Here is a 27,147-nt window from a genome sequence, read left to right on the forward strand (position 1 = left end):
TATCAAAGAAATAATGGTATAAGGTGGTTAGTTGGAAACAAAAACAACAAAAAATGCTTCAATAGAATGCAGTAGGCCTAGTAAATTTGAGCCTTATAGATTTCTTTAAGGTGGCCTGATTAGCCTAACTACCCTTTATAAAATTGTTTTGGTACAAAAATGTGATACAAGCTCCAGAAAGCTCATTTGTGGAGGAACGTTCAGAATACAACCCTTTGTGAGTTGAGGAATGTCTATAATGTGTAATGGTATTCACGTAATCTTTTTGAGTGGGATGAGGCATTTTAAGAAAAATCAAAGACAAATTTGAATCCATCGATGTGTTCCCATACAACCAATTCTGTTCTTTAGCAAATGGAAAATAATCATTCTAAATTCATAAGGTCCATTAACTGCTACATATAATGTGCCTGTTTTAAGTGATTTATATTAGGAAAACCAAGGAAGTTTGCATATTTTTTGATAATTTTTTTCCTGCATAAAGGAATCACTAACATTATATCTTTCTTGGGCTGCTAGTTGTCTCCAAAGTGCTTGATAAATGTTACTGACTCTTAAGAGATAGGGAGAGGGGCTAGGGAGAGCATGAGCAAGGCAGGATTAATGCAAAAGATGTCCATACATATATTTTACATGATGTACTCATACATTAGAAACAACTCATTTATTGGGCTTTCAGGACATAGATTTTATTTCTTTTATTTAAAATCTTAAATTTATTATACTACAAAATATGAACAAATTTTCACCAAAATTAGAGCACCTCCATATTTTAGTTTGTAGAGTTCTTCGTAATTATGCCAAGATTTATTTGTGGAAAAATTATTGTCACTTTCAGCAAAATTATAAAGAAAAATTGGCTTTTTATCTTTTAAAAAATATTTTATTTATTTATTTTTAGAGAAAGGGGAAGGGAGAGAGAAAGAGAGAGAAACATCCATGTGTGAGAGAAACATCAGTAGGTTGCCTCAGCTGGGCCTGCAGCAGGCAAGTGCCCTGACTGGAAATGGAGCCACTACCTTGTGACTTGCAGGAATGATGCCCAGCCCACTGAGCCACACCCATCAGGGCCCATTCTCTTCTTGCTCCGAACCCCGGTCATCTGTTTATACATCCTAGACCTGTCCAGGCACCCCACACTGCTCTGCTTTTAGCTTTTCCTCTAGGCTTGCATACTGATCAATTTTTTTATATGTCCAGCTTTTACATGTGTGTCTTCTCTTCCTTTGTCTTAAGTGAAACTTGGCTTTTCCTCCAAACTGCATTTGGGGCACTCTTCTTTAAGGGACCATTCCCCTGACTCGCTGGGGATTTGGGTAAAATGGTTCCTATCATCCTCCAGACCATTGTTCTGTCACCGTCCCATCCTCAGTTCTGCACTGACTGGCTGCTTCTCAGTCTGCCGCATTCTCTCTGCAGCTCATTGTCTCTCTAGGCCTTCAGGCATACTTCTGTCTTTGTCACTTAGATTGCCTTTCCCCACTAGCTTGGTTTCCTCTGCCCCCAGCAACTTCCAGATTTGTTCTGTTGGCTCCTTTGATACCCCCTTTCATAGTTCCTTGTGCCCACCATCTTTCCTCCGTAAATCCACTTGCCACCTTAGACCACAATCTCAGAGCATGAAGCACCTTGTTGGTATTTGTTTGGAACTTCAAGGTCTCATCTTTTGTGCTAAACATATTCCTACCTTCTGTGCTTGTTTTTCTTCATAAATCTGTGCTCTCTGGTCCCAGTTTCCCCAGCTATCTCTTGGCTGCTCAGTTGAGACCCAGTGGTCAGTCATTTGAGAACTACCTTCTTTGTGTGCCTGGGGTTGCCCAAACTGTTGTGGGTGACAGGCTCAGTACAATTTAACCTCTGCTTACAAGGACAGGCCAGTAATAGGCAACTCACACCCAAATTTAGTATATTCAGATTATGCCTCATTCTCTGTAAAAGCAGTTCCCATAACAGTTTTTTTTCTGCAATCATTTACTTCAGTCATTTGCCCACTTTTCTATAATTTAGGCTAGGAATCACTGCTTGGGGTAAATATCTGTCAAAACAAGTTTATGACTTTGAAAGCTGCCCTCTCAAAAGAAACTTGTGTTGAGACAGTGTTGAGACAGTGTTTAACAGTATTAGTTATTAAAACTAATAACGGTACTACTCGTTTTGACTATGTGTTATGCGTACCAAAGGATAGATGATTATTCAGGAATCGTTGCAGTGTTAATTGACTGATGCAAAAGATTTTTTCTTTGGAGAACTGTGAAAGCATTTGTTATATAGCACTTGTTTTTTAAAATCAAATTTACTTAATATTTTAAAAATATTTTATTTATTGATTTTTAGAGAGAGAGAGAGAGAAAGGAAGGGAAACATTAATGTGTGGTTGTCTCTCGTGCGCCCCCTACTGGGAACCTGGTGTGCAGGTTTTCAGGCCAGCACCCAGTCCACTGAGCCACACCAGCCAGTACTGATGCATAGCACGTCTTGATTGAATTCATGCTGACTTAAATGACACTTCTTAAAAGAATTAATCATGTTTATATTCTTGCATTCATTATGGCCCTAATTTATGCCCTAGCCAACTACATGCAATCTCTCTGTTCTTCTTTATTGACAGTTTTTCTAGTTGGATTGGGTGAGCTGTTTTGAGGTTTCACCAAAACTGTCTGTGTTAATGGAATTGTTGGAGCTATATATGTGAATTTTCCCCCCAGAAACTAATAGTATTCAGAATCAAGGAATTATAGAGTGTTAGAACTTGTAGGGAACCATAGCATTTATTTCTCATATTGGCTTTAGGACAAGTATTAGACTTCAATTCAAAGATTTTAGGGTTTTAGTTGATAATACAGTATATTCAATAGAAATCAATAATGTAATTAATTGTGTCCCCAAAGATGTAGAGCAGTGATTACATTTTGTTTTGCCCAGATCAAACCATATTTATGAAATTGAATTCATTTTCTGGCGACATGTTTTGATAGAGACTGATGAACTCAGTCCCAGAGAAAGCCTCAGAATCTCTGGCAGGGCTGTGGAGGACATCTCTCCCCAAAGGCAGTTAGTGAAGACTGGAGGAGTTGGCCACCTCAAATGGGAAGGCAGCCTTGCAAAACTCCAAGGAAGAGAACAATGAAGGGCATATAAGACCACAGAAGGATCACCACACTCTTCCGTAACTGAGCCCAAAGATATGGAGATCTATGATTTACCCAAAAACAATTATTAAATAGCTATTTTGTGGAAACTCAATGTGAGCTTACAAGATAACACAGAAAGACACTTTAACAAAGTTAGTAAAATAATACATGAACAAAAGGAGAAGTTTAACAAAGAAAGAACCCACAGAAATTTTGGAGCTGAAGAGTTCAGTGAATGAAATAAAGAATGCATTATTGAGCATTATTTGCAGACTGGATCAAGCAGAAGAATCAGATTGAAGATAAGATTTTTTAAAACATATGTCTTTTTTTTTAAAAAAGATTTTATTTATTTTTAGAGAGAGTGGAAGGGAAGGAAAAAGAGAGGGAGAGAAGCACCAGTGTGTTGTTATATCTTACATGCCCTGTACTGGGGACCTGGCCTGCAACCAAGGCATGTGCCCTGACTGGGAATCGAACTTGTGACTCTTTGGTTCGCAGGCCCGTGCTCAATCCACTGATGCACACCAGCCAGGGCTGAAGACAGGAATTTTGAAACTATCCAGTCAGAGGAGAATGAAGAAAAAAGATTGAAAAACAGTAAAAGCCTTCGAGACCTATGGGATATCATCAAAAGGACCACTTTGTGAAACATTGGCATTCCAGAAGTATAAAGGGCCACCAAGTTTATTGAAAAAAAAAAACCAAGCCTGGGAAAAGGTTTGGATATTAAAGTTCATGGAGCTTATAGGTTGCCAGAATCAACTTAAGAGTCCTTCTCTGTTCTTTTGCATGTGGATACTCAGTTTTCCCAGCATTATTTGTTGAAGAGACTATCCATTTCTCATTGAGTGGTCTTTGAACCAGTGTTGAGATCATTTGCCTTGAGGAAGTTCAGTTCTTTTTTTATTATTGGGTTAGATTAAGAAAAACCTCCTCTTTTCCTTGACCAGTGTGACCCAGTCAGTTGGGCATCATCCTGCAAAGTGCAAGGTCTCTGGTTCGATTCCCAGTCAGGGCATATGCCTGGATTGTGGTCCCAGGTTGGGGCGCATGCAAAAGGCAACCGATTATTTCTCACAGCACTGTTTCTCTTTTCTACCTTTCCTTCCCTCTCTCTAAAAATAAATAAATAAATAAATAAATAAATAAATAAATCTTTTATAAAAATTAAAAAAAGAAAAGCTTCTTCTTGCTCAAGCAGTTTGAAAACTATGACAATGGAATGTTGGTGTTAATAGAGTTTCTTTTTGACCTCCAAACAGAGCAACATTTTGCAGATGTCGTACTTAGTGAAGAATTTCTCAATCTTGGCATTGAACAAGTGTGCAGCTTAATCTCAAGTGACAAACTTACCATATCTTCAGAAGAGAAGGTAAGTATATATTTCTTTTCACAGTGTACAGTGAATTAGTACATTTCTTTATTTCATTTTTTTTTGTAACTTTGTGATCTTGTATGTATAGTGCCAGCCAGTGATCTTTGACCTGGAAGTTAAGAAACTCAGCAAGTTGACTTGATTGTCTATGTAAATTACTGTGTTTCTTGAGGAGGTTTCCTAAACTGTTACAGGTTAGGATTTTGTACTTGACCTCTACAGTAAGAACTCGCACACAAAGAAGTGTTTTGCAAGCACGTTTCTTCCCACGGCTAGATGCCTACAAGAATTCTGATCTAAATCCAATATTTCTCAAACCAAAGTAATTTCACCATCATGTAAGCTGGAAGAAGCTACCCTGGGTGGCAAAGTTTAGCTGCTTCCACACTGAACATCCTTGATCATGCTCTTGCTTTAGACTGGTCCTGTTATTCATGCCCTAGACCGACCAGGGTTCTGCCCTCCCTCCCAGAGTACTGTGTAGCTGTTTCATTGCTTGTAGCCTCTGTCTCTCCATGTCTCAGCCTTTCTCAGCCACTTATACCTTTCATATAGGTGGAGGGAGCAGCTTCTCTTAGTGGGTTTTTCTCCATTGAGTAGGTTTTGTAGCCCATGTTAATCAGGGCACAAAAGTTGGTGAACACTCTATGTTTGAAGGAAGTAAAACTGGAGCTTTTCTTTTGTGTACCTTGCATGTAAAGTTGTATAAAATTTAGTTCTGTTCCTCAGGGGTATTCATTCTACCTGAGGCTAAAAAGACACATTTATTCTAATGTTTACCATGTGAAAAAATATCTGAAAATTACTTGTGAGGTGTATAACCTTAGTACTCTAGAAATACAGAGGAGAAGGCATTCCTATTCATATTTAATAGTCATGTATTGAGTGACTACCATGCGCCAGACACTGCCAGATGTCTTAGGTAAGAGAAGATGAACAAAACAGAATTCTCTGCTCATAGAATTCAGGTACAGCCTGTGGGGTAAATGATTACAGAATGCTGGGTACTGTAGGAGATTTAATCATTCCTGTGATGGTGATAGGAATGGGAGTTCAGCTTGGCCCAGATACATGATCCAAGTTTTTAAAAATGAGTGTGAGTTTGCCATGGAAATAAGGATGGGTAGGAGTGGGAAGGGCATTCCAGTAGTGAGAACAGAACATTCAGGTATAAAGAGGTATGAAAGGAATAATTGCATGCAGTTGGTTCAGTATAATTAGAGATTAGAATACGTTTGGCAGAGTGGTAGGAGATAAGATGGGAAGATGATATAATAAATTGTCTTCTCAGTGATTGAGAAGAAAATCAACTTCATACTAATGATGCAGAACCTCTAAGAGGTTTTAAGCAATAGGAGAATACCATCAGCACACCTGCCTTATAGAACTGTCACGAAGGCTCTTCTAGTTTTCTTTCTTCTTTTTTTAAAAAAAGATTTCATTTATTTATTTTTAGATAGAGGAGGAGGGAGGGAAAAAGAGAGGGAGGGAAACATCAGTGTGTGAGAGATACATAGATCTGTTACCACTCACACGCCCCCAACTGGGGACCTGGCCTGCAACCCAGGCTTGTGCCCTGACTGGGAATCGAACTGGCCACCTTTTGGTTTGCAGGTCGGTACTCAGTTCACAGCCAGGGCTCTTTGATTTTCTATTGCTGCATAACAAGCCACCCCAAAATGTAGTGACATCAAATATCCATCTTATGCCCACAGTTCTGTGGGCAGAATTCTCGTGCAGGGCATGTAGAGATAGCTTGCCCCCATTGTGTGGCGGGTGTCAGCTGGGGTAGCTTGAAGGCTGGAGATATCTGGCAAGATTCTACTAGGGCTGTAGCCCTTCTGCACGTTGCATCTTGTGTCTGGAATATCCATGACGGCTCTGTCACTTACTTTTCTGGCTCTGGGGCTAGGGGTTGGTTGGCATCTCTCCCTGGCCCTCTCTTTTCTTCCCCCGCCCCGCTTCTTTCTCTCTGTGGCTAACTTGGGTTTTTCGTAGCTTGGTCATCTCAAGTAATCAGACTTCTTACATGATCTCTGGCTTCCCTCAAATGAACAGTTGTTCAAGAGACCAACGTGAACATGGAAAGGCTATGATTCAGTGTCAGAAGCCACACAGTGCCACTTCCACCACATTCTATTGGTTACACAAGGATAGCTTAGATTCCCGTGGGAGGTCACCTCATAAGGTGTGGATACCAGATGTCCTTTATTAGGGGACCATCTTTGGAGACTAGCTATTACAGTGGCGATGTGCAAAGTGGACTAAAAGTGGAGTGGGGGGAAGGTGGGAGGATGTTGAAGTCATACCCATGAGCAATAGGATCTGATGGAGAATGGTAGAAATGAGCGGAGAAAAGAAGGCAGAGCTGAGAAGTAGTAGATAGAATTGATAGGCTCCTCTTCATCTCTAGCACCTGGCATATAGAGGCACTTGGTAAATATTTGTTGACAATGAATTAATTACAGTGTAGATCATTTTTAGTTTCTGGTTCTATTCCTGCGTCAATATAACCTATTCTTGGCTTCCAGTAATCTGTTTATATATCACACATTTTCTACAATCTTTTAAAGATTATTGGGTTATATATTCATCAGTCTGGAAGGAAATTATGTAGTCAAATCCTGTCTTCATCTTTATTAGCTTTTTCATAGGTATATATTGTAAGTTGTATGCCCTTAATTATTTTTAATTGAAAATATTACATTTTAATATATTCTACCATTGTGACAAAAGAGAGTATTTATTTTTTATCCTTACTTAAGGACATACTTACCGATTTAGAGACAGGGGAAGAGAGGGAGAGGGAGAGAGAGAGGGAGAGAAATATTGGCATGAGAGAGAAACAAGTATTGTTTGCCTCTTGTACACACCCCAACCAGGGACTGAACCCTCAACCTAGGCATGTGCCCTGACCAGGAATGAAACCTGCAATCTTTCAGTTTATGGGACATGCCCCAACCAACTGAGCCGCACCAGCTAAAGCACAAAAGAGAGTTTTTATCTACTCTGCAAACCTTCAGTTTAGAACTGTATGGTCCAATATTTGTTTGTAAGCCTAGAGAAAAAGCTAAAGATGAGTTGGTTATAAAGATACGCGATTTTCATTCCAGAATATCACTTTGATTTATTATTTTGGGGGCTTTATTCCAAAGGGACTTGTGATTTAAATCTAGGCGAATAGAATCAAATTCAGTTTGCAAAGGTTATTAGTAGTGAATCAGATCATACATCATCAGATTATATCACAGCTACCACTCAATTTCAAGAACATTTGAAAATGTACTTGGCGAAATGCTTAATAAATACCAAATGAAAAGTACTCACTAAATATATTAAAGTACTTATTGAAATAAAAGAGAACTACCGTATGATCCAGCAATTCCATTTCTGGGTATATGTCCCAAGGAAATGCAAACAGGATCTTGAAGAGGGGTTTGCACTCCCATCCGTGTTCATTGCAGCATAATCCACAATAGCCAAGACAATGGAAACCACTCAGAGTCCATCAGGGGACAACTGGGTAAAGAAGGTGTGGTGTCTATAAACAATGGGGTATTGTTTAACCGCAAGATAAAAGGAAATACCACCTTTTGTGATGGAACAGACCTTGAGCTCATTATGCTAAGTGAAAATAAGTCACACAAAGACAAATACTGATGTCACTCATATGTGGAATCCAACTTGGAGAAACAGTAGAGTGAAGATTACAATGGATTGGGGTGGTAGGGTAAGTGGGGAGATGTTGGTTAAGGTGTGCCAACTTCCTGTTATAAAAGATGAATACGTTCTGGGGGTCCAATGTACAGCATGGCAACTATAGTTAAAAATACTGTATTACATACTTGAAAGTTGCTGAAAGTAGATCTTAAATGTTCTCGCCACATAAAGGAAATGATAATTGTGTGACATGATGTAGGTGTATAGTGGTATTCATTTTGCAATATATGAACATATCGGGATCTTAAGATTGTATACTTTAAACTTACACAATATTATGTCAATTATATCTCAAGAAATCTAGAAAAAATAAAGTATTTACTATATACCCAATGAAAAAAGGAAAGAAATTAAATGGCTTTTTAAGTATATTACAAGTCAGAATTTTGGGGAAAAATAAGCCATGGATTTAAACTTTGATATCTTAGCAAAAGTTGTGTTATGAAATATAGTCTCATTATATTTTATTCAATTACTTTGGTACATAACTCATTACTTACTTTCCTTTTCCTATGTTTTTGGCAAGGTGTTTGAAGCCGTAATAGCTTGGGTAAACCATGACAAGGATGTAAGGCAAGAATTTATGGCTCGGCTGATGGAACATGTACGGTTACCTTTGCTCCCTCGGGAATATTTAGTTCAGGTAAAAGCATATACGAAACATGTGAATACATGTAGCATCGTTGTCACTGGGCTGACCACGCGTAGATCTTTGTTACACAGTGGTGAGAGTTACAGGATACAGATCCATGACGTGCAGGAGCTTGGCACCTGCTCTTTCTTAGGCTGGCCCCATTCTTGGAAATTTGTTTCCCCCTATTTCTGATTGATTAAAAGCAAGTACTAGAGCTTATCCAGGTGGCATCTGTGGTCATTTAAGCACGTGCAAATAAATGCACCCGTGGCTCTGCCTTACTCCTCTGCATCATTTGTTTTCCTTTTGATAGCCTTTTTTGATTGGCTTGCAGAGGTGGAATTTTGACGTGCTTTTCAACTGCTGTTTAATTCTATTTTGTAATTTCACAGTGGCACCCATTTTCATTGCTATCTTTATTATTTCATTGCTATCTAGACTGAGGAAAACCAGGTCATTTAAAATAAATAGGTGTAAATGGATCTTTAGTGGTCTCTAAACAAATTTTAAATTTACTTTTTTATTGTCAGTATCCTACTGGGAACATTTCAACATTTTTATAATTAAAACCATTTGAAGAAACATTTCTTTATTAGATTACATCTGAGCATTTTAGGATTTCTCAAAGTCTCACTATTTTTTTTTAATGATCTGTGTAATCATTGGCACTCTGCTGTTAAGAAAATATGCAGAAAAAATTCCTACTCTGCTTTTGAGGTCAAGGATAGCAAGAATAAGACTTATTTGTAGTCTAAGCACATTGTTATAAAGTATTTTGAATCTTTTTTCTGGATATCTTATTTGCCATCTTGAGTTTGAAAAAGGTTGTCGTTAATTTATTACTATTACCTCCCCCATCTGAACGACTCATCTAAATTTTTTTTCTTATTTTCATACTGTTTGGCTTGATATTTAAAGGTAAGAAATGGGTGGATATAATATTATCCAAAGATTATTCTGTAGCCGATATTGAAGTATGTAATTTTCATTGCAGTTCTTTATTACTTATACATGTTTTTTTCTGCAGACCAGATAGTTGAGCATCTTTTGGCTTCATTTATTTTTCTCTTAGTGATATTCTAATTGTAACTTTTAGACTGAATTATAGAACATAGGTACTGCTTTTTCCCCCTTCTCTTTACTTTGTCATTGTTAGGATTATCACGAGGTAGCCGTCCCCTCCTGGGGTTGTGTCATTTCTCTTCACAGAGGGTGGAAGAGGAAGCATTGGTCAAGAATAGCAGTGCTTGCAAAGATTACCTCATTGAAGCCATGAAGTATCATTTGCTGCCCACAGAGCAGCGGATATTAATGAAGAGTGTCCGGACCCGACTGAGGACACCCATGAATCTTCCCAAAGTAGGATCTATAGTTCATACTTGTTATTACCTCATCTGAAAGGCTCTTAGTAAGGCTGCTAATATTTTTATTCATCAGAATTTCCATGCTTTATTGTTTTTAATTTCCTGCAACAGACAGTGTACCTAGGAATTTCTTTCTGTGTATATAATTCAACTTCTCTATTATTTTTGTCCCTGGAGGGTAGGGATTGTTGGGTTCATTTAATTTTCATAAGCTGCATGATGTCACTCTTCTGGAATAGAAGGCAGCTGGTTTTTGTCCCTTCTGAGTTTTATTAATTCTAGTTATAGTAGAAGAGGAAATCAGGCTAGATAGAAAGATTTCTCTATAAGCCACATGGGTTGGATAATAACTGAAAACCAAGGAATTTCACAGAATTACGCATTAGAGCTAAGAATGATAAAATAGCTTATTTAATTTATTTTTATTTTCTTCCCTGTTATGTGCTATTTCATGATTCATCCACATATCCTGTATAGCCATTTCAGTGGAGGTTGTCCTGTGTGACTTTCCAGATCTCCAGTGTTCATGTTTTCCTGTGTGAAAGTTTCCATATTCTACCTTTACGTTTTTTAGTCAAAGCCATTTGTGTTTCACTGTTTTGATTTTCCTTATGGGAGAACTCCTCATTTCTGTCTCTCTGTCTGCAATTCCTTCTCTTTGCATCTTTATGGTGCTAGAAGACCAACACTGTAAGCACCAGTTTGTGTTGGTCTAATCAGAATGATTCATGATATAATGCTTTTATTTATGTATTTATTTTTAGCTCTTGTGTGGGGGGTAGTGATGGATTAAAAAAACAAGAATTACTCCCCTATTCATTGTTTTCTTATCTGATCTTTGGTTATTAATCTGTCCTTTCTATTAAATTATGTCTTTTAAGTTCCTTCACTTTAATACTTTTTTTAGTGTTTTTTCAAGTTTTATTTTTAGAATCTACATTTTTAATTGCTTCAAATCTATACTGGTATAGTATTGTTTTTTTCTGTTTTGCCTAGTGTTAACAACAGTTCTCAATTTAGAGCTAACAGCATATTTGCCAGTGTGCTATTTACTCTTTTTTCTAGATCGTTAGTAAATATTTTAATTTAGAATGACCTCAACACTCTCCCTGGTGATACCACATTAAAAATATACACTCACTGACATAGCCCATTTATAGAAAATTTCAGTCCATGTGCTTGTGTTTATTATCTAAGCCAAATATAAGTGATTTGGCATATAATGTCTGATGAGGTTCAGGGTGAAATAGATTCTAATTTGGCATGATTTTTTAAAATATCTCTTTGTGCGTTACTCAACATTTTGTTGCATCCTAGAGGTTTGAATGCTTTTCTCAAAATATTCTAAATTCTTACAGTTATTATCACTTTAAAGGTACAAGGCATTCACTTCCTACCCTGTTTCAAAAAATTGGTATTTGCCTTTTTTAAATTTTCTGATCTCTCCTCAGTTCTCCAAGATTTTTCAAAAATAATTGTAAGTGGCTCAGTAAGTACATGAGCTAGTTTCCCTTAACACCTTAGTATGCATGCCATCTGGGTCTGCTGGTTTTATAAGTGTTCACATTTCCAAGTACCCTTTACCTGCTTTTATAAGTAGCCATCTTTATAAGTCTTCATTATTTCATATTTGTCCATATTATTTGGTGTCAGTTTTTACTTTCATAAAAATAGATTTATAGAAATTGTTTACAGCGTTAACTCACTTAAATGACCACTTCTTTATGCTAGTCTTTTCAGCTTCTTTTTAAATAGTTTATTTTGTCTTCAGTACTTTTGAAACAATTCTTTGGAAAAGATCTCTTTTTTAACTTGCACATTTCCTCTTCTGAAGTCTTTGGCTTATCTATCGTCAGCTATGCTGCAGAGACTTTTGGGATGAAAACTAATTCCCCAAGTATTTTATTTTCTCCTTTGTTGAGTTGTGATCATCTGTTAAGTTGACCTTGTTTCTGGGCTTCTCTGGTTGTAGCATTGGAGTGGTGCTTCCGACTGTACTATACTTTTGTATTTCTCAGTTCTTTTGTTTGTGCTTTGCTGTGGTCATGCTCACCCATGGAGATTCTCCTTCTCCATGGGTGCACTCTGTTGGGGTGGCAAGGCATGAGGAGTGGCAGGGGTGGCGGAGAGCAGTGGGAGAGCAGTGGGATACACCGTTGCTTTGACTTTGCATTTGCATGATCCTTCTCAAAATTTATTCCTCTACATGTATTTTTGAAAAGGTGCTTTTGTTAGATGCTCTTTCAACAGCACTATTGGTCATTTCAGAGATGTTCAAGATGAATTCTAAGTACGTAGGTAGGAATGAAACAAGGATTGATTTCTTAAGCTTACATATTTCATCATAATGATGCATCTTTTCACAATAATAAGTCAAACCAGACAAAACGTGATATTAATGCTGAGGAACGTGTTGCATCATTTTGATAACATTTCTACCACAGCAGTGCCCTACTACTTTTATAAAAGGCTCTGATTCTGTGGACTCATACTAATTCACATTAATGATTCTTTTTTTTTTAAAGATTTTATTTATCTTTTTTTAAAAATATTTTATTTATTTATCTTTAGAGGGGAAGGGAAGGTGAGAGGAAGGAAACATCAATGTATGGTTGCTTCTGGTGCATCCCCTGCAGGGAACTGGCCTGCAACCCAGGCATGTGCCCTGACTGGGAATCGAACCGGGATCGTCTGGTTCGCAGGCCCACGCTCAAACCACTGAGCTACACCAGCTAGGGCTAATGATTCTTTTTATACCTAAAACATTAGTTTTGCATCCTCAATAAACAGTATTGGGGTTGTGTAAGATATCTTGGATTTGGACATTGTAACAAAAAACTATGTGGGTTTTGCTACTGTACTTTATTGTTGGCTTTTCCTCTTTGGAATCTGTGTTTTTATAAATGCTATTATATTATTTATTTTTATGGATTTTTATGTTTTACTCAGGGTATTTATTGAGATTTGCAACTGGAAAGTTATGGAACTTGATTTTTTTTTTAAATATATTTTATTGATTATACCATTACAGTTGTTCTATTCCCCCCCTTCATTCCCTTCCACCCGCACCCTCCCTCCCCCACCATTCTGCCCCCCTTAGTTTATAACCACGTGTCTCAAGTTCTTTGGATTCTATATTTTCCCCACTATTCTCTCCCTCCCCCCTATCTATTTTCTACCTACCATCTATGCTACTTATTCTCTGTACCTTCTCCCCCCTTCTCCCCCTCCCACCCCCCTGTTTCTAACCCTCCATGTGTTCTTCATTTCTATGGTTCCACTCCTGATCTAGCTGTCCTCTTGGTTTGCTTTTGTTTTAGGTGTGGTTGTTAATAGCTGTGTGTTTGCTGTCCTTTCACTGTTCATATTTTTCATCTTCTTTTTCTTATATAAGTCCCTTTAGCATTTCATATAATAAGGGCTTGGTGATGATGAACTCCTTGAACTTGACCTTATCTGAGAAGCACTTTATCTGTCCTTCCATTCTAAATGAAAGTTTTGCTGGATAAAGCAATCTTGGCTGTAGGTCTTTGGATTTCATGACTTGGAATACTTCTTTCCAGCCCCTTCTTGCCTGTAAGGTCTCTTTTGAGAAATCCGCTGACAGTCTGATGGGTACTCCTTTGTAGGTGACTGTCCCCTTATCCCTTGCTGCTTCTAGGATTCTCTCCTTCATTTTAGTCTTGGCTAATGTAATTATGATGTGCCTTGGTGTGTTCCTTCTTGGGTCCAACTTCTTTGGCACTCTCTGAGCTTCCTGGATTTCCTGGAAGTCTATTTCCTTTGCCAGACTGGGGAAGTTCTCCTTTATTATTTGTTCAAATACGTTTTCCACTCGTGGCTGTTTCTTTCCCCCTTCTGGTACCCCTATAATCCGGATGTTGGAACGTTTAAAGATGTCCTGGAGGTTCCTAAGCCTCTCCTCATTTTTTTGAATTCTCATTTCTTCATTCCTTTCTGGTGGGATGTTTTGTTCTTCCTTCTGGTCCATTCCATTGATTTGAGTCCCAGTTTCCTTTCCATCACTATTGGTTTCCTGTGCATCTCCCTTCATTTCAATTAGTTTAGCCTTCATATGTTCCTCTAATTTGTGACTATGTTCCTCTAATTTGTGACTATAATCTACCAGTTCTGTGAGCATCCTGATAAATAGTGTCCTGAATTGTGCTTCTGAGAGGCTGGCAATTTCTCGGTCGCTTAGAGTTATTGGCTCTTGGACTTTGAGTTCTTCTTGTGCCACCTTTCGGGTTGTTCGTGCCTGTTCCATAGCAGGATCAGAGCCCTAAAATGTTCACTAGAACAGGGCAACTTAGTCACTGGGTTGTGACGTTGTATGTGGGGGCGGGGTCAAAGAGGGACAATGGCTCTCACTGGTATTGCAGGGCAACTAAGTCGCTGGGTTGTGACGTTGTATGTGGGGGCGGGGTCAAAGAGGTACTATGGCGTCCTGTCCACCGCCTGCCGCCACGGCCCTCACTGGTGCCGCAGTTGCTGCCGTCACCTGGCCCATGCGTTTCGTCCCACTGCTCGCGAGTGTGCCACCGCCGTTAGCCCTCGCCCCCTGGGGCCTGCGTGGTCTGTCTCACTGTGCGTGAATATGGGCCTGCGGTCTGCCCTGCATCCCAACTGGTTCCCATCTGCCTGCGCACCTGGGTCAGGGGCCCTGTCCTGCCCGACCCTGCTCGCTGCTGGCTCCGCCCCTCTTACCATCCCCGTTGAACGGTTAGATGTAGTTGGACTTCCGTATAATTCAGTTTTCTGGTCTTTGGGTGTGTCCTAGTTCTCTAAAACTTTTGTTGTATCCAAACTTGGTTGTGGGAGAAGGCACAGTGTTTCCACCTATGCCTCCATCTTGGCGGAACTCGGAACTTGATTTTTTAAGGGGGCAGTTTTTGAACTAATTTTACTATGTGAAGAAAACAAAAGGATAAAGTTTAATTGCCCTGTGTTTCAGGATAGTCACTTGAATTTAACTCCCTACCTCTTGCCTTTCTTAAACATGCCACATTTAACTTTTCTATCCAAAAGATCTTCCTGGTTTTCTATTTCTTTACATTAGCATAATTAGTTTGGTGTTTTGCAAATGAGACAACTGGGGTGTCCAGATCCTGAGCACCTCTTCTGAAGTTGTGGCACAGTGGCTTTTAGCAGTTTTTGGTCTCATGCAAAGAGCCCAGCTTTCTTGTCTTCCCATTAAACATTCTTTTTCGTTCCTGTTATCTCTGATTCCTGGACTCCCAAGCCCTCACCTCATTTTTCTTCTCTTGAATGTGTAAAGGGCGGATACTGTTACCACCATTCTCTGTACTCAGTTGCACCTTTCCCCTTCCACCCTCATTTTGATGTTGCCAAAGTGAACTCTATATGGGAATTGTGAAATTCAAAGCTTGAGAATCATGAAATCTAAACCAATATTGTTTCTCAAGGATTATTTTTTAAAATATTTTATTTATTTTTTTAGAGAGAGGAGAAGGGAAGGAGGAAGAGAGGGAGAGAAACATCAATGTGTGGTTGCCTCTTATGCATCCCCCATCAGGGACCTGGCCTGCAACCCAGGCATGTGTCCTGACTGGGAATCGAACCAGCGATCCTTTGATTCGCAGCCCACGTTCAATCCACTGAGCTATACCAGTCAGGCAGCTCGAGGATTATTTTGAAAAGTTTTTTTTCAGTTGATCTTTATCACAGATGTTGACCAATTCTCTGTCAACTATTGTCTAACCGCCAGGCAGAGTTCAGAAGTTTAAACACAGGTAGACTTTATATAAATCCCTGCATACAGGGTTCATTTTACTATATATTTTACTTCTGTGATTTTTTTCCCCTTTGGTAATAGAAGGGAGGGTATTGCAGATTTTTTTTGTTCTTTTATGTATTTTCATTCAACACTAGAAGAATGGCAGATCTGAAAAAAAAATTATGTCATTAGTCCGTGTTCAGTCTTCTTAAGACCTGTAAAATTCCTTCAACTCTCCAGTTAATAAATTACTAAAATAGGCTCTGTTTTGGAAGTTTGGGATTTACTGTGATTCAGGATGATGTTTTCTGTGTATGTATCTTCCTGTGTTTCTGAGTTCAGGTAGGTCATTGCTCACATTCAAATGACCTTAGGGTGCAAACATTCACTTTTTGAAATGTGTGAGTCATTCCATCTTCTGTTTGTTTGGTTTTGTTTGTTTGTTTCTTTTGAACATCTGTTTTTTTCCTATCATCACTTCATCCTTCTCCCAAGGTCCTTTGTCACTCTTTACAGTATTTCACATATGATATCATTAACTTTACTGTTCTTCTGATTCGAAGGCTATGTGTTTTGTGTTGCCAAAGTGTGCCTGTTTGAACCCAGTAAGAGACAAACATATTAACTACTAAATTCCATCTCTCTCACAAAGTTCCACCCCCTCCTGGAAGCTTTCACTGATCAATAGCAATTAATGTCTATAGTAATCATGTAGCTTTTGGGTCATATATAATTATATATTGTTCTTGGATTCCTCTATGGGTCTCATTTCCTTAGTGAGATCCATAAGTCCTTGAGGGGTAGAGACCATGTCTTACATGTCTTATGTGTGATACCTACCACTATTCTGGATAAATACAGGTGATATGCACTTAGTGAATAGCTGTTGGCTGAGTAAAATTGAAGAAATGTATAGACCTCATTTATTCTCAGCACTAGACTATTGTGCATTCATTTATTTGTTCATTATGAATTCTAGTATCTCTGTTATCTGTCCTGTTCGTTTATTTGGGGCATCAGTGGAGGTCTCTTTACTTGACATCCAGCGATCTGTGCTCTCTTGTGAACTCCAGTTGAATTTCTCCTCCTTTTTCAATAGTCCCACCCTCCATCTTTCAGCTCTCTTTTAGTACCTGTCTTTTTCACCTCACCTACCCACTAACACAGATTTCACATCCGTGTGCTCTCCTAGATTGTGGAGATCTAATCCCTGATTGTTACAAATCTAGGATCTGATTATTAGCAAGCCCTGTGACATACTGTGGCCTTGCCAGTGCTGACTGCCTGCTGTTTTTTGGCTTAAATACTGCTTTTGCTTGAAGGATTAGAAACTTATTTTAGTTTCTGAAATCCTTATTTTTGACTAAATGTGCTACAGAATAGAATTGTATTCTAACCTGTGTCCCCTTTGTTGATGTTTATTAAATGTTGGTTAGGTGGTTGTTTTCCCCCAGCTTGCCCTCCCATCTTCATCCTAACACTCCCCACATCAGTGTCTTTGTTAGACATTTTAAACCCCTGAATGTGCAGTGGTTGTCCATTCAACTGCTTACATTTCTGCCCTTCCAGCTGATGGTGGTGGTTGGGGGTCAAGCACCGAAGGCCATCAGAAGTGTGGAATGCTACGACTTTAAAGAAGAACGCTGGCACCAGGTAGCGGAGCTGCCTTCCAGGAGATGCAGGGCAGGTAAGCCATTCCCTACTGCTAGGTCACTGGGAGCTTCACTCTCAGGTCTTGTGTGAATCAGAAGAATCTTCACTAGCAAAGCTTTGATAACTAGTAGTTAAACCATGATTCAGGAGCCTCATATGGCTCAATGATTCTCTAGTATAAGGTGCAGTAGCTGGGAATTTGCTGGATATTTTCTTAATTACCATTGCTGACAGGTTAAGAGAGAATTCTTTAGGTTGGGACCTTTAGTTCTAGGAGATTCCCAACTTAGTTATAAGCCATAGTTGCCTTTTTCTAGGTGCCCAGTTTATGAACAGTTGTTAAAATAGACATTATGTAGCAGAACTGCAATCAGAAAAGGCAGTTGCAAACTCTAAGGATTCTTCCTGGGACTCCGAGGTGGATCCATTACTCATAGCTGCCACAGCGAACTAAGTTCTGAGTGTAATGGAACATTTCTATCACAGTAATGTACTGGAACAATGTAGCTTAGAGACTGTTACATATCCGCATAGTTACCTTATTCTTTAAGAGCTGTCTAATATTTTTTGCAGGGAGGTCTGGATATAGTGTAATTTTTCTTGGTTTTTAATTGATCGTTAAAATTGTTTTTAACATTACACTATAAACAATGCTATAATGAGTTTCTTACCATATATCATTATGTACATATGCTAATATAACCGAATAAACCTCTAGAATTGGACTTAACTAAAAGGATTACCCAGTTATACACAAACCTTAAAGTGTGCCATTCTCCCTACACTCCTAACAACACCATGTAATTAAATATTTTGAGCTTTACCAGTGTGGTAGGTGAAAAATATGATCTCATTTTACTTTGTACTTCTTTTATTATGAGGAAAAGTAACATCTTTCCAAATTGTCAGCTTATGATTTTGGCATTTTTTATTGTTTTATTCATTTGACAGATATATTTATATGTTAAGGAAAGTAACCTTTTTGTTTATCATATATGCTGTGAATATTTATTTGCATTAACCTTTTTCTTTTGATTTTACTAAAGTTACTTTTGTCATGTAATTTTTTTTACCCATTTATGAAGTCCTATACATCAGAGTTTTGTCTTTAGACTTAAGCATTTCTTGCTTAGTAAAGCCTTACTCCAAAATTATTTGTGTGTGTGTGTGTATGTGTGTGTACATACAGGTTTTTTAAAAACACTTCTTATGTTGAAATAATTTGATACTTACAGAAGCGTTCTAAAGGTAGTAAAATGAGTTCTGGTATGGTCCTTTCCTATATTACGTAACTGAAACAGTTACTAAAAACTAAGAAATCAGTATTGGTACATTACTGTTAAGTAAACTGTAGACTTCTACGTGGAACTCTGGGGCTTGCAGCTTGAAGAAAGCAGAGCGGATGGTGAGAGGAGCTTCTCGGATAAGGACACAGCATGAGAAAGCTCAGACAAGGGGAAAGGTGGCAGAAAACTGTAGTCTAACAGTGTGATTTCTCTGTCCAGGGATCACCTAACACTTCACTGGCCTGGGGGTTAGCACACTTTTTCTTAAAGACTTAGAGAGTAACTAGTTTAGGCTTTGTGAGTTATATGGTTTCTGTTACAATTACTAAAATGCCACTGCAGTGTGAAGACAGTGTAATACACCACCATATAAATGAATGGGTTGGCTGTGTTCCAATAAAACTTTATATATAGATGCTAAAATTTGAATTTCATATAATTTTTTATGTGTCATGAACATTTTTAATTGTTTTTTTAACCACTTAAATATGTAAAAAACATTCTTAGCTCATGGGTCCTACAAAAATAGCCTGCAAGGTATCATTTACTGACATACCTTGCATTTACTGATATACTCCTGATTTAGCCCACTAACCTGACAAACTAGGAGCACATTATGCAAATTAAGTATAAACATATAGAGTAGAAGATTCAAAATTGAACGCCATGGGAGATGTGCCCAGGTTACAGGAGCTGGCTCATTTCTGAAGTCTGTAAATAAGTCTTTGAAAATGCCTAGAGTCAAAATAGGGTCTCACCCCATGTCATTGCATGTTTTAATCTTAGAAAGGAGGACAGTTTAGTCCTTAGATAGTCTTGCTAATGAATAACATTTCTTAGGACCTAGTCAGTCCGGATTCTCTTAAGAATAACCTGCATTCTGACAACAGCTATAGACATATTGGAAAGCAGTCCTCAGGTAGTGGTGGTAGTTTGGTCTCATGTTCATCATTAACCACTTTATTCCTTTTGCAGGGATGGTTTACATGGCTGGGCTAGTGTTTGCTGTAGGTGGCTTTAATGGTTCCTTACGAGTCCGCACTGTAGATTCCTACGACCCCGTGAAAGACCAGTGGACCAGCGTGGCTAACATGCGGGACCGAAGAAGCACTTTGGGAGCCGCTGTGTTAAATGGATTGTTATACGCTGTGGGAGGCTTTGATGGGAGTACAGGTGATTTCCTTTTCCTTTTTTTCACATTGCTATTAGAATTAACATAGTGACCAAGTTTATAGAACAAATCGTGGTACAATTAGGTACAAATAGTACCTGTTTTAAGATATTAAGTTTAAAAATTCCACCAAGAATTTTTTTAAGTGATATAATAGTGATAACTATCAGTTTTCCTTCTCATGCATCAGTATCAGTCATCTTACTAAATTTAAAAAGCTAATAAATGCTGGTAGCTTGGATAAGAGCCTTCTGGAAAATAGATTATTCGTTTTTATCACTCAATTGGTATATTTCCATTCCATCATTTTTCTCTTTTAATTTTAGCGCAGTTTAACATACCTGAAGTACTGTTCCCTAATAATATATTAATATAAAGGAACAACCCCCTTACGTTTTTTTCTGGAGGAGGAATTGAGAAACATTGTGCTTACAGGTTTGTCGTCCGTGGAAGCATACAACATCAAGTCTAACGAGTGGTTCCACGTGGCTCCCATGAACACGAGGAGGAGCAGTGTCGGTGTCGGGGTTGTTGGAGGTAGGTGCCCACGCTATCTGCAGGCGAACATTTCCAGGTACCTGTGGCTTCTGGATTGTTAGGAGTGGTTCTTCCAATAATCTAAAATCAGTCCTCTAGATGGGCAGGCAAAATGGTCATTTCGAGGGGGAACTGAGTAGGTGTCGTGAAATTTTAATTATCTTTTAAAAAAAACTAGCTCGCCTGTATAAACCGACCAGTATAAGACCCTCCTCCCACTCTAGCCTTCCTTTCTTCCTTTCTCTTTCTCTGTCTCTCGGCATATGTAATCTATATAAAACTGGTAACTGATATTAATGCAGTTGTTTGGGGGACACATCAGATGGCGTATATACAAAGAGCTGGTTGACATATCATGGATGGGTTGTCACAGTTATTCATCTATATTTGACTTTGTCTCCCCAACAAAATTTAAGAAAGGCTATAAGTATTTTTGGTATGACTTATTTTATTTTTTGCTTGGGTAAATTTATGGGTTGCCACTCTCTCCCCACTGTGGGTTTAATTCTCTGCACTATTTTTTAAACAGCTTTATTGAGGGAGAAATAACATGCTGTACAGTTCATCCACTTAAAGTGTACAGTTCAGTGCGCATCCACGACAGTTCATTGGAGAACATTTTTAGTGCCCGGAGAGCAGCCGTCCTCCCCTTGGCTGTCACCCCCATCTCCCGCGGCTGTCAGCAGCCCCACTCTGCCCTCCGTGTCTGCGCAGATTCCGCATTTCTGGGCAGTTTATACTATGGAAATCACACACTAAGTGGTCCTTTGTGACTGACTTCTTTGACTTAGTGTAATGTTTTCAGGGTTCATTTGTTTTGTAGCATTTACTGGTACCTCATTTCTTTTGGTTTAACTTTTTTTTAATTTACTAAGATATCTTTGATATCTAATTCTTTTTTTCAGGGTGTTGTTCACTTACCAAATAGTGTTATCCAAAGACATAATGAGTGTATTTTCTATTCTGTCAGTCAGGTTATTGATGAAAGTGTTGATTAATGTCATCATCTATACTCTACAAAACTTTCTAATGGGATTTGGTAACTCTTTCTCTCTATGTATATATATCACCATCAGGTAAGATTTTAATAGTCCATAAAAATCAGCCATACTTTAAAGGGAAACCATTAGAATGGAGGAAAATATATTATCTTCTGACTTGAAAGAATAGCTTTTTTGTGAATGTGGCTTTCTTTGTGACTCCGCATTTAGGTTTGCTGTATGCTGTAGGGGGTTATGACGGAGCTTCCCGCCAGTGTCTCAGCACCGTGGAATGCTATAATGCTACAACAAACGAGTGGGCCTATACAGCGGAAATGAGTACCAGACGGAGCGGAGCAGGTGAATAGGAACCTCATTTAGCAACCGAAGCCAAAAATGATGGAAAAGAGTTAAAAAAATGATTCCTTGACATCTCTTTTTTTTATCATTTTTAAAAACATTTAATTATTTTTCAAGTACAGTTTTCTGTCTATTACTCCCATCCCATCCCACCCTCCTGCTCCCCACTCCCTCCCATTTCCACCCTCCTCAGTTGTTGTCCATGTATCCTTTATATATGTTCCTCTAAATCCCTCCCCTATTTCCCCTGAAATTCCCTCCCCTCTCCCCTCTGGTCACTGCCTTGACATCTCTTTATGCTTTCAGAAAATATATATAGTGATTCTAATAACATTTAAAATGTCTTTTGAATTATACAAGTAGTGGTAGGAAGTTGCACTTAAATTTCACTTTGTAAAATTTCTGAGTGCTATATTAAAGGCATTGTCTCTGTTTCACTTAATTATATTATTTGGCATTCCCTTTAGTTTTTTGTTTTAGTGCTTATTCAGAAACTTGTTTAATAATCAAGCTTCTTCATATCCATACAAATTTTGTGCTTTAATACTTGTTCCATAGAATTTCCCAGGGCCGAGAGACCAAAGAAAGAGGCTCGATTGTAACATGACATTATGAGTTTATTAGGGAACTTACATATGAGGTGCATCTTGGGTTGCAGCAAAAGGACATGGGTGCCCTCCCTGCCATGTGGCAGGCACTAAAGGGAATGTAGGACAGGGCAGGTTGGGTAGGGGTACTGGCTTGTGACCCACCCAGTTAAGGGGAAACTGCCTTACCTGCTGCCTGGGGCGGGGCAAACACCTGCTCTAGGACCAGCACATTTGGGTTGTAGGGGAGGGGTCGGCAGTCCCTGAGAGAATTTACCAGAAGTAATCTCTGTTCTGGCTAGAACATCAGGGGACAGCCTCTCCACCACAACACTGGTTTGCTTTTAACTATATATGTTGTTTTTGAAAGGATTATGTTAATGGCCGTCCCTCTCTGTGTTTCACCTACCTATTATTTTTATACTATTTGACATGCCTCTTTTTAAAAATAGTAATAGTTTTTATTGAGATTCTTATTTGTTCTTTCTATTCATTTCCCTTTCTTAGGCTATATACTTTAATGTCCATTTTCTTTTTTAATTCTACTTTTACAATGAATAATAATTTCAAAAGTGCTGGTTAAAAGTCATTTGAATAAACCCAAATATGTTATAAGTCTCTTGTCCATTTTACTCTACTATATTTGGTTCTTTGTTTTGTAGGTGTTGGTGTGTTAAACAACTTACTGTATGCTGTAGGGGGTCATGATGGTCCTTTAGTACGAAAAAGTGTTGAAGTGTATGATCCCACCACCAATACATGGAGACAGGTTGCAGATATGAACATGTGCAGAAGAAATGCAGGTATCTAGTTTACAATGAAAAAATTTATCTGAATTGTATCTTAGTTTTACTCATATTGACTGGTATCACCATATATTCCCATTGTTCTCCTGCTGATCTGGGTCCTCTAATAGACAGGTCTTTAACGGCAGAATCTTATGTATTAGTCCTATTCAACATAGGGTGAATGCTTAGTCTGGGGTCTGGAACGTGGAGGATTTGTGACGTCTCTGTTAATTTAAAATTAGTGATTTGGTGATGAATGGAGAGACAAATTAGAAGACTGCTCTTCACTTGATACTTGAATTCTTTCATTCTTACCACAAACATATTTGAGTGCCTACCACATATCATGTACTAGATATACTAGTTCTTAGGGAACTTAGTCTAATTGAGTAAATATTTGTACCAGATTAAAAGGTTAGTGTTATCTAAATCTGGAGGGTTTTCCATTTCCTAGGAAATGGAAAAGCTGAAACAACAACAAATAATTTTAAGGAAACTGAGGTCTTTAAGAGTAGGAAATTCAGTAAGTAGGATCTTCTTGAAAAGAAGATCCGTGGAAGGGACGTGGAAATGAAAGGCAGGTGCAGGGTGGCTAGACATTCTTTCCAGAGATGCTTTTCTTCTTTAAAATGCTGTTATCTTCGTTCCAGTTTCCATAGTCCACAATAAGTTCCCGATGATTCTCCAACTCACTGGGCACCATTGGGTGATGTTACAGGATGCACACCCCAGAAGATGTTCTTCTTAATTTCTCTTTAATTTGAATGTGATTACTACAGGAAACTACATATGTGGGACTACACAGACTATCAGCAACAGAATAGAATTTATAATTAATTCTGTGTCCGCTGGTACCTCATTCAGTCATTTGTATTTGGTAAGGCCCTAAAAATCTCTCAGTTGTTGATAGTCTGGAAAAACATGGTAACACCACAAATCTGGATTCCAGGTGGAATGCGTGCTTGACCCCAGTGCATACCAAGTTAGAAAAGTCACAGTAATATGTGCGTGTGCCTTCTCTAGGTTAGGAGATTTATTTGCAATCTGAACTTTCATTGTTGTTTTCCTGAAGATTATTTTGAATAATCTTATTTCTCTCTACTCATGTGTTATTTTCAAATCAAAACAAGCTCATTTCTGATGGCCAGACGGTATACGTAGAACAATCATTGCCCTGTTCTTGCTGTTCAAGTATTTGAACTACTTTAAAATGGTGTGGCCCTGGCTGGTGTGGCTCAGTGGACTGAATGCTAGCCTGTAGCCAAAGGGTCGCTGGTTCAACTCCAGTCAGGGCACATGCCTGGGTTGTGGGCCAGGTCTCCACTTGGGAGTGTGTGAGAGGCAATCACACATTGATGTTTCTCTTTCTCCCTCCCTTCCCCTTTCTCTAGAAATAAATGAATAAAATATTTAAAAAACATACAGTTTTTAAAGATGGTATGAATTTGCTTCTTGTCAGGAGACTGGAATAGTAACACGGTTGAGTTTGAGTAGGGAAGATCTGCTCTACTTGCACAGAGGGTATTGTTGCCAGTGCACTTTTAAATGCCGTGTACAGAGTTGGCTCATCCTTATGTTAAAAATCTGCAAGGATCTATTCATTATGCTGGCCAGACTGTCTGTGGTGCTGCAGAGAATAGTGTGCAGCAGCATCCTTCTGAATTTTTTGATGCCCTCTAACGCCTCGGACACTGGGCGGCACTGCCAGCGGCATCATGGATGAGACATGAGACAGATTCACACGGACTACTGAGTCCTGTGGAGGAAAAGCAACGGCAGGGCTACTCCCTCCAGGGGGGGAGCGTGCTGACCCTTGCCTAGACAGGCTTTTATTGGGTTTAATTTGTGCAGGAACACAAGTACAGCTTATTAATCATTGTTAGACAGTAAACAGTACAGAGAACTATTAGGACTTCTTCTGAGTCAGGGTCTATCAGCTAAAAGGCTACAAAACTTTGGAAAACAAACTCACTTCCTGCTTGGGCCTTTATCATTTAACTAAGAGCATTCCTAACTAAGCAGGCTTCACAGGATTTTGCATATCCTTTCTCAGGCCTGATCACCGGGGGAGCCCGCCCTTTCCAGCACAGGGCTGCACTGCCGTCTGTCATTGTTTCAGGAGTATGTCAAGCAGAGGAGGCAAGATAGCCAAAGAATTAGGAAAAAAGGAGGACTCAGGTTTTGTCAAAGATGAGGGGGCAAGGGTCCATCACCCCTTTCCTCCATAGCCCCCCAAGTCCTTCCCTGGGGCCTCCACGTGATCATGTCTGTCTTAGGTCATTCTCTGCTTGGGGAATCTTACCCATCATTGGCTAACTGATCAAGCATTGGAGGCCAGTTATGAAAAAAGGAGCAGAAAAAAGGAGTTTATCAAGCTCCTGCCAGGGAGATAAGCTTTGTCTCCTTAGTGCCTCACGGTCCGAAGGTCGCTCACTCAGCCTCAGCCCTGGGCGGGTTACAGCTCCTGAAACCAGGCAGGGCGGTTCCCAGCACTCTAGTACCAGTCCACAATAGCTATGAAACTTGTTTCAAATGATTAAATATGCTTTATAAAAATATGGAAATAAAGGTATTGTCTTTTAACTAAGCAATTTTTGGTAAAAATTTATATTAAGAAAATAGTTGCAGAAGTATACAAAAAAGTATGCAGAGGGATCCTTGTTCATTGCAACATCATTGATAAGAGCAAAAAAACCTAAAAATAACTTAATATCCATTAGTAAGAAATGTTTATATTAATCAAAGACAATTTATAAATTATGGTGTTGTCATATATGGAATACTATGCAGCCACTTAAAATTACGTACATCTATATTATTAATATTAATTTGGGGAGATGTCCAAGGTATACTGTTTGGTGAGAGTAGGTGAGTAATAAAGTAGCATGTATATTATGACCTACTTAGGGGTTAAAAAAATAAGTTCTGAGTATATATGCATAGAAAACAACAAGAGTAGATATCACAATTTCAGTGGCCATTATTCTAAGTGGTTAGGGTTAGAGGTGATTTTTTTCTTTATATTTTTCTAGGTGGTTTGAATTTTTGTTAAAAAATTCCATAAGTTATTTTAATAATAATGAAATAATTAATATTGTTCTTCCTTTTTGAATGAGGTAAAATAGTTAACTAGTCAGTGTAGTGATTAAAATTTAGAATCATTTTTATTTTCTTCTAACATACAGTTTTTCCTTAGGTTTCTCTAAGAAATTGACTATAGGAGAGTTACTAAACTTACTTGACTTTTAATTTTTTTTTTTTTGTGAATAAAATGAGAATTAAAGTAGTTTCTAACCTATAAAGTAGGGGTATTGTGAAAATTAGGTAAAGTGCAAAACTAAAAGCAACTATTGTGTGAATGACACCAGTAGGACCTTAAAGTGGGATTAGACTCTCATGAACAAAAAGCATAAGAATTCTTTTTTGGTCACCATCTTCTTTTCTTGCCTCCTTCAAGCAAGTAAGAGTCTCTGGCTCACCTCACCAAATGTGTAGGGATATTCATATTCATCCAGATTTTTAAAAATAATTGTTTCTTTTTCTAATTTTTTTAAAGGAGTTTGTGCTGTCAACGGTTTGTTATATGTAGTTGGAGGTGATGATGGTTCCTGCAACTTGGCGTCAGTAGAATATTATAACCCAACCACTGATAAATGGACAGTTGTATCCTCTTGTATGAGCACAGGGAGAAGTTATGCCGGTAATACTTGTCTAGTTTTCTTACTGTCTTCTATTAGAATGCCAAAAAATACATCATTATGATTTGTACATTAACAGTCTTTTTCTGTTACAAGAAGAAAGTCTTTTCTCAAAGTATACTT

The 27,147-nt window shown here is 38.5% G+C and overlaps 1 protein-coding gene across 4 annotated transcripts in view; it reads left to right on the forward strand.

Moving 5' to 3' along the window:
* The window catches only part of KLHL2 (kelch like family member 2), an 85,984-nt gene that overhangs the window by 56,714 nt on the left and 2,123 nt on the right, over positions 1-27,147 (forward strand). For all 4 annotated transcript variants that reach the window (XM_037058334.1, XM_037058337.1, XM_037058335.1 and 1 more), the window contains 9 exons: positions 4,397-4,506; positions 8,756-8,872; positions 10,073-10,222; positions 17,534-17,651; positions 19,879-20,076; positions 20,510-20,611; positions 21,823-21,951; positions 23,201-23,341; positions 26,883-27,026. In XM_037058334.1, the coding sequence (XP_036914229.1) occupies positions 4,397-4,506; positions 8,756-8,872; positions 10,073-10,222; positions 17,534-17,651; positions 19,879-20,076; positions 20,510-20,611; positions 21,823-21,951; positions 23,201-23,341; positions 26,883-27,026 (1,209 nt within the window). The remainder of the gene's footprint in view (positions 1-4,396; positions 4,507-8,755; positions 8,873-10,072; positions 10,223-17,533; positions 17,652-19,878; positions 20,077-20,509; positions 20,612-21,822; positions 21,952-23,200; positions 23,342-26,882; positions 27,027-27,147) is intronic.

The sequence above is a fragment of the Sturnira hondurensis genome, unplaced genomic scaffold (assembly GCF_014824575.4).
Source record: "Sturnira hondurensis isolate 20B ecotype Veracruz unplaced genomic scaffold, ASM1482457v3 Scaffold0010128, whole genome shotgun sequence".
Lineage (NCBI taxonomy): Eukaryota > Metazoa > Chordata > Mammalia > Chiroptera > Phyllostomidae > Sturnira > Sturnira hondurensis.